At 37.7% G+C, this 8,558-nt stretch overlaps 1 protein-coding gene across 1 annotated transcript in view; it reads right to left on the reverse strand.

The window, feature by feature from the left end:
• Positions 1–8,558, reverse strand: part of odad2 (outer dynein arm docking complex subunit 2) — a gene marked incomplete at its 3' end in the record, with an annotated part of 88,060 nt that overhangs the window by 75,164 nt on the left and 4,338 nt on the right. Inside the window, exons 8-9 of the mRNA XM_020621408.1 lie at positions 7,601–7,737; positions 4,655–4,771 (exon numbers count right to left, since the gene is read on the reverse strand). Coding sequence (XP_020477064.1) covers positions 4,655–4,771; positions 7,601–7,737 — 254 coding nt within the window. The remainder of the gene's footprint in view (positions 1–4,654; positions 4,772–7,600; positions 7,738–8,558) is intronic.

Below are 8,558 nucleotides of genomic sequence, written 5' to 3' on the forward strand. Positions count from 1 at the left end.
TTGCACCAGCCCCTTACCAATCCTCCTGCAGGTGCTGGGCCCACGGGAGGATGTCCCCACGTCACTCATTCGGGCTAAGCCCGACCGGCCCCCATGGCCCGGCCACTAGGCGCTCGCATTCGAGCCCCAACCCCGGGCCTGGCTCCAGGGTGGCGCCCCGGTTACGCCATACCGGGTGATGTCATGATCTTTGATTTTGATTTTTTCATAAGAGGTTTTGAACCACTCTTAGTCTGACCCATCACCTAGAACCTATTTGCCTTGGGAAACCCTACCAGGTGCATATAGCCCCTGACAACATTGCTCCTAGATCACTCGGGTACTCAAACCCCTCCACCACAATAAGGTGGCGGTTTAAGGAGGGGATGCTTTATTATCCCCTCCTTGAAGGAGAATATACCCCTAACCACCAGAAGAATAGGATTACAATAATGCTTTATTATTGTTATCCTATTCTTTATTATTGTATGGATGCTGAAAAGCATCCATACTATGTTATCCTGTTCTTTATTGTGTGGATGCTGTGCAGCCACACTCTTGTTTTCCATTTTTATTGTGTGGATGCTATGGAGCCACACTCTTGGCTTCCAGTTTTTATTATTGTTTTTTCCGTACGTTTTTGGCCCTCATCTCCTCCCACATACTTTCAGCTAGACAACCAATTCTGGTATCAAACTGTTCAGCTTTTTAAGAACATTATGGTGTGTACTCAACTTTTTTTTATAACTTTCATACTTTTTAATAAATTCAGCTTTTTTCACAACAAATTTTCAATTGAAAAAGAATAGGACAAATTTTCACATCTTAATATCTTCAGCATACCTTCAGTTAAAACCACCATTTCAACTAATAACTATTAAGCAACTCTTCAGCTATTCATATCGTAAACAGCTTTTTGATATGTTTTGTGGTTTTTGCATAACGACCATTTACATTTTATGTCTCATTTCAATAGCCACACTAGTATTTCTCAGTGTGTAGAAATACTCTCTCTTTCTCATACACACACACACACATACACACAGACACACAAACACCTACACACACACCCCCACACACATAACCCTACTTGTTTTACATACTTTGTGGGGACCAATCAGAAAATGTCCACATCTTAATAAGCTCAGTATACTTTCAGCTAGAAAAAGCATTCAGGTATCAAAATGTTCAGGTTTTTCAAGACAGTATGGCATGTTTTCAAGTTTTTTTTTACAACTTTCATACTTCTTTAAATAGTTAGCAATTATTCTGAAAAATTTGCCCCATTAAAATGAATGGGGAAATTCAACTTAAGCATATTTTCAGCTATCAAAACGTTCAGCTCCTCAAGGACATTCATGCTCCTATTCAGAATTTTTCTAAACTTCATACTTTTGAAATATTTACCTTTATTTTGAAAATCTTGCCCCATTCAAATGAATGGGAAAATTCTACTTCAGCATACTTTCAGCTATTTCGAGTAGCAAAATGTTCAGCTCCTCAAGGACATTCATGCTTCTCTTCAGAATTTTTCTAAACTTCATACGTTCGAAATATTAACCCTATAAAACCATTTGTATCATATTTGATACATCAGGTTTCTGAGTAAAAAAAAAATCACCAAAATTCCCCATGTATCAAATGTGATACAAAAGAAATAGAAATAATCTAAATAATATGGCACCCCTATTCTTATATGCCTGGACTGTCTGTCTATGCATATGTATGTGGCAAATAAAAATCGTGAATCTTGAATTTTGAATCATGAATTATATTTTGGATTTTGTTAAAAAGGTTTAATAAACATCTCAGTTCCAAAAAATTAGAATGTTCTGCCTATTTTTTGATATGTTGGGCTTTACAGGGTCATACTTTTGAAATATTTAGCTTTATTTTGAAAGTTTTGCCCCATTCTAATGAATAGGGAAATTCTACTTCAGCATACTTTCAGCTATTTCAGGTATCAAAATGTTCAGCTCCTCAAGAACATTGATGCTTCTTTTCAGGATTTTGTAAACCTTATACCTTTGGGATATATAGCTTTATTTCGAAAGTTTTGCCCCATTCAAATGACTGGGGGAAATTCTACACTCAGCATAATTTCAGGTATCAAGATAAGATGTTCAGTTCCTCAAGGACATTCATGTTTCTATTCAAAGTTTTTCTAAACTTCATACATTTATAATATTTAGCTTTGTTCTGAAAATCTTGCCCCATTCAAATGAATGAGAAATTTCAACTTCAGCATACTTTTAGCTATTTCAGGTATCAAAATGTTCAGCTCGTCAAGGACATTCATGCTTCTATGCAGAGGTTCTCTAAACTTCATACTTTTAAAATATTTAGCTTTTTTTTGAAAGTTTTGCCCCATTCAAATGAATGGGGAAATTTTATTTCAGCATACTTTCAGCTATTTCAGCTAGCAAAATGTTCAGCTCCTCAAGGACATCTATGCTTGTCTTAAGGATTTTTCTAAACTTTATACCTTTGAAATATATAGCTTTATTTTGAAAATCATGCCCCATTGAAATGAATAGGAAAGTTCTACTTCAGCATACTTTCAGCTATCAAAATGTTAAGCTCCTCAAGGACATTCATGCTTCTATTCACAATTTTTCTAAACTTCATACTTTTGAAATATTTAACTTTATTTTGAAAATGTTGCCCAGTTCAAATGAATGGGAAAATTCTACTTCAGCATACTTTCAGCTATATCAGGTATCAAAATGTTCAGCTCTTCAAGGGCATCCATGCTTGTCTTAAGGATTTTTCTAAACCTTATACCTTTGAAATATATAGCTTTATTTTGAAAGTTTTGCCCCATTCAAATGAATGGGGAAATTCTACACTCAGCATACTTTCAGGTATCAAAATGTTTAGCTTCTCCAGGACATTCATGTTTGTATTCAGAAATTTTCTAAACTTAAAATATTGAGCAATGAGAGTGAAACAAATGTTGCAGGACACTGAGGCATATATTGTATCAAAGGAGTAAAACAAAATCCAGAACAAAAAGAACTAAACAATGATTTGTGCCTCCAAAAATACTTCTTCATGGCAATTTTACTGTAGCTGTGCACCGACAATTATTTTCACGCTACTTGGACCTGCCAACCAGTTCATTCCCTCTGAATAGCAGTGACAAAGAAACTCTCCACCATCTTGGGCTGTAGAATCCCTCCTTCTCCATCACTTTGCTTACTCGGTAATATCACAGACGTTGACCACCTACCAATCAAATACAAAAACCCACTCCTCATTTCTCTAGCTATTGCCAAGAAAGCAATCTTTCAAAACTGGAAATCAAAAAAACCACCACACATAAACCACTGGACCAACCTTCTGATAGAATACATCACATTAGAGAAAATGGCATCCACTCACAAGAATAGTTTATCAGCTTTTTATGACACATGGAACCCATTTTTAACACATTTCAACTTGAACCAAACAGCTGGGGCTGAGGCCACGCACATTCCCACCAACCTCTAAAATGTAACAAGCTTATTTTATTAGTAGTACTGTTATCATCATTATTATTGGTAATTTTTTATTTATTTATTTCCCCTCCTTTTCCCTTTCTTGCATTTCTGTATAAGTTGGAAATACCCACACTTCACACACTACAACCTTGTTAAACACTCTATATTCTTTTGTAATGTCATGTAATTGTTGTCTTATCTCCCATGTTCAGTACTGTTTTGTTAATGTGTTGATTTGCTCCAATAAAAAAAATGCTGCTAGAGTGGTTAATAATAAAAATACTGAGTGTCGAAAGAAAACAACTTTGGCAGTCAGTGTACAGTACTGCACTGGCTGTCCAAGTAAATCCTAGCATGTTAAATCCCTCCGCATAATTCCAAAAGTATTTTGTTTAGATTTTTATATATTTCTGTTGAATTTGGCTTTTGTCCCAAAGGAAGTTCACATGCAGAGTGGCTTTGGAAAATGTTCTAGCCTTTCAGACATCAAATAGGTTTTTTAAAAAATCATTGGGGAAAAAACAGTATGTCAGTCCTTGTAGACATTTGTAAATTATTTACTCAGACATGTATTACTGATTATTGTTTTCAGAGTAAAATTTGGTAATACTGTTTGTAATCGTATTTACTTGACTTGACACTATGTTCATGGTGAGGACATTTTAGCTGGTCCTTCAAAAGACTGTTTGTGAGTTAAGACATGATTTTAGGAATCGGGTTAGAATTATGCTTAAGGATAGGGTAAGGGGCTAGAAAATGCATTATTTGAGTGACCTCACAACTGTCACAACTGTTAGTAACACAACTGTGTGTGTGTGTGCGTGTGCGTGTGTGTGTGTGTGTGTGTAGGTGTGTGCGTGTGCAGTGCAGTGCATGGGGCTCTGTCTTTTTGATGTTGGAAAACGGAGGAGTATGATTTCGAAATTTTTCAGCACAGTGACAACCAGACACTAGCTCACTAGCATGGAACAGCACAGACAATGATTACACAATCCTGACTCTAAGAGTATGAGTTACACTGCATCCATGATTAAATCACAGGTTCAGAGAGAGAACAACCTTGTTCATGGAACAAAGAGGCATTTCAATATCCATATACTATATCTTTACTTGAATTCATAAAATTCAAGGCTGAAAAAAAAGGAGGTATTAAGGTGTCAATGATAACTGAATCTGTCTATATTCCACTGTACCTGGTTGTTTATGTTCTCAGCAAAATGTGGAGATCTGCTCTTCAGAAGTGTTACCAGGTCCTTGTACACATCACTTGTTCGATCATAACCACTCTGCTCGCCCACCTGTTTTATGCCCTGTGAAAACAATGTGAGAAACAGTAATTCTCAGTAATTCTAAAACCCCAATTATAATGTGATCCACATGTGAGCTGGAATACCAGAGGTTAGAAAGCTCAGTATTTCTAGGCAGCTTCAAACAGGAAGTGTAAAACCATGTAAACCACTAAATTATATTTAAGACACTACTGCTCTTTGAGGTTACTATTGCATCAGTGTTATCCATTTGGTTTCAGGTTGCAAGTTTTTCACTATTGCCAGACTATTTCCAGGTGAAGAAACCAAGAGAGGAAACCTACAGCTTGTCAGCAAAGCCACTTAAAGAATAAAATGTGCTACACCATGCAAAATCCTACCTTAAGCTCTTTTCAGACAGAATGGAGTAAAAAAATATTCCTTCTGAACCCTGATAATTCAACTAATTGCACTAGACAATTTTAAACTATGAAAAATGTACACTATGGTCTATAACATTCAGCAAAGCAAAAGCAAAAAAGAAACTCAAAAGTTTCCTCAGGAAGGCACAAGAAAGTTGAGATGGGGGGCCAAAAATACTATGAGGTCAATTGTACTTTTTCTCAGAGTCACAACTTAGTCAAATCTTACATGAAACACATAATGATATCAATCATTGTGACTTACATTTCCTAAGGATGTGTCAGGTTTGCTCGGCCGCTCTGGCCTCCCTCACCTTTCCTACTGTCTCTTGCCCAATTACTCTTTATCACATTCACCTGTTCCTCACTCCCTTATCACCAGCTGCACTTGATTAGGTTACTCACTATATTACCCGGTTTCACTCCTCAGTCACTTGCCAGTTCGTTCTAGTCTCTAGGCCAACTTTACTCCGTGCGTTTTCATTGTTTTGTATGTATTTATCCCCTAGCCAGCTACTGTTTTGTGTTTCCCCGAAGGACTGTTCCTCCAGACCGTGGCTCCACTCTCTCCTCCCAGGCAGGTCAATGGACAGTCGCCTATCTGTTCCAGTATTGCCTTCATCTCTCTGTCTCTACCTTCAGTAACCACCATCACCGCCGACCAGCCCAGGAGTGACCCAGCCTACGCAGCTCGGCCCAGCTATCCATCTCCTCGCCTCCTGTGGTTGGTCAAACACCCGACTACTACTCATCGACAGGACTACGTACTATTTCCCTTCATCACTGTATATAATAAATCACTTGCACGCACTGAAGTCTGCTACCTGGGCCCGCCTCTTTCTCGTTCGCACACTGACTGGTGCGAACGGCACCTAACAGGATGCCAGATGTCCATCAAATATAAATGGACATAAATCCATTTAAAAATCTCTTAGAAAAGATGCTGAAGAGAAGCCCAAGAACCATCACATTTTTAAGTTTTTTTCAGTATCAAAATAATCCAGTATAGCTTTCTATATATCCATTAATACACTGCCAGCAAGAACTGCTAATAGCTAATTTGGCATACTTTTAATTATACCAATTTGCTCAATTTGGCTAAGGCTACAAGTTGGCTCAAAGGATAATACCTATGGCCTACAGTCTATTTGATAAGCTACTGTATCATGGGGTCTGCAATGTCCTCATGGCTTTTTCTCCTTTGTTATTTTGTCTCATAAATAGGCCTCTATGTTGGTGTTAGCATGTTTCCATCCATCAGATCAAACTTTGTACTGAGCTGATATAAACATAAGAACAAGTAGCTCTTCCCACAGAAACAAACTCAGATCCACTTTGAAATACAGGGACTTTTAAAATGACAGGAGCAAACACTAGTTAATATTGGATGTAAATGTTACTAGTGTTGAACATACAATAAACACTCCAGACTGGTTGAAATCACTGACAACAGCAGGTAATGTTAAAATTACACTACCTCCCCTAGAGAAATAACTCCTGCCTGAATGGGGCTTTAGAGATGACTGCAAACACATTTAGAGACATTTCTGACATTTACAGTATATAGAGAGCTTCCAAATACTTGCTAAGAGTACACTTAGGGGATTTTTGAGGGTACACTTAAAGCCAAGTGACTTATACAGGCATCTTTACAAGTGTAACATTTTGATGAATTTTAATGTTCTATTTAATCACACTATACTAACATCAGTAAACAAATTTTGATGTTGTCCAGTGATAGTTCACATATTCTAAATGTGCATCTGCAACTTTTTTACAGTTTCAGATTACAGTAATCTGCTCATCATGAATGCACCTTCTGTATACTCATTTGTAGCAGATGAGTTGTCACTCTTTATGTTGTCTGATTTATTACTGTAACAATATTTTAATGCTGCCCAATTGCACAGGTGTCTCTTGAAAAAGAGACGTTACTCTCTAAGTGACATTACCTGGTTAAATAAGTGAAAAATAGAAAATAAAAAAGATAAGGCTTTGAATTTTGATGCTTTTGATTTTCTTTACATTTGGGTCATGGATCATATCTTCAATTAATATGAGATCAGCATAGTGTAGGAGCATTGTACTGTTCAATAAGTTATGTTTGATGCCTAACTTTGCAGCTGTGCACCTGCAGTAATTTATCTAGCTCAATAAATGGCCTGAGAAACTGTCACACACAGAAATTAAATTTAGTTAAAGTCTTCCATTTGTAACTATGTTTAATATTTCTGCCTGAAGAGCAGTACTAACTGAATAAAAAAGTTTTCAAAACCACTGAAGCAGAAGCACAGAAGAGAATTAGCTGCCACTTAACCAACCATACAATCAGAAATTATATGCCAGAACATTTTTTCACACAGAGAACATTACATCAAGTGCCACAACAGTAATCAACAGTGCTTTACTACATTACATCAAGTACCACAACAGTAATCAACAGTGCTTTACTGTATCTGCCTTGTCTTACCCCATTGAGAAAAACTCCAGCGTTGCTACAGGTGATGTAGAAGTCTTCACTGTCATAAGGCTCAATGATAAGGTAGCAAATCTCACCATGCAACTGTCTCCACAGAGGGGCACGACAGCCATTTGAAAACTCATAATCTACAAAAAATAAAATAAAGTAAATAAGAAAAATGTTCAACTCTTGCAGCAAACTCTATAACATGTACATGTACTGTACATGGCATCAAGTCACAGTTACGTCACCACTGGAAGATGGAAACACAATAGCAGTGGGGCAAAATCATCACAAATGCTTGGGCTCTTAAAAATGCAGACATAGAACTCAAAGCACTATGGGCCTGAGGCTGGGACCCAGGGTAGAGGCATAATTTTATTTGCAGTATAAATCAATTACTAAAAACAAAAGCACACAGTGACACAAATTTAAATCTAGTTTGGAGAGGGTTAATTCACCCAGCAATACCAGCAATACCATCATTAAGTTCGCTGATGACACTACTGTGGTGGGGCTTATCTCAAGGAACGATGAGTCCGCCTACAGGGACGAGGTAGAGCGGCTTTGTGGCTGGTGTGGGGAAAACAACTTGATCCTCAACACCGCCAAGACCAAGAAACTGGTAGTGGACTTTAGGAGGAATAAAACGGATATTAAGCCACTGTTCATCGACAGAGATCAGGTGGAGAGGGTGGCCGTCTTTAGGTTCTTGGGTGTTACCTTTGAGCAGCACCTGACTTGGGGCGCAAATACCACTGCTTTGGTGAAGAAGGCCCAGCAGAGATTGTATTTTCTCAGTCTTTTGAAGAAAAACAATCTGAATGAGAAACTGCTGGTGTCCTTCTATCACTGCTCAATAGAGAGCATTTTAACATACTGTGTCTGTGTCTGTGCCTGGTTCGCCAGTTGCACAGCTGCAGACAGGAGAGCGCTCCAGAGGGTTATTACCAGAGCCCAGAAGATT

Source organism: Monopterus albus, unplaced genomic scaffold, assembly GCF_001952655.1.
Source record: "Monopterus albus unplaced genomic scaffold, M_albus_1.0 scaffold258.1, whole genome shotgun sequence".
Taxonomy (NCBI): domain Eukaryota; kingdom Metazoa; phylum Chordata; class Actinopteri; order Synbranchiformes; family Synbranchidae; genus Monopterus; species Monopterus albus.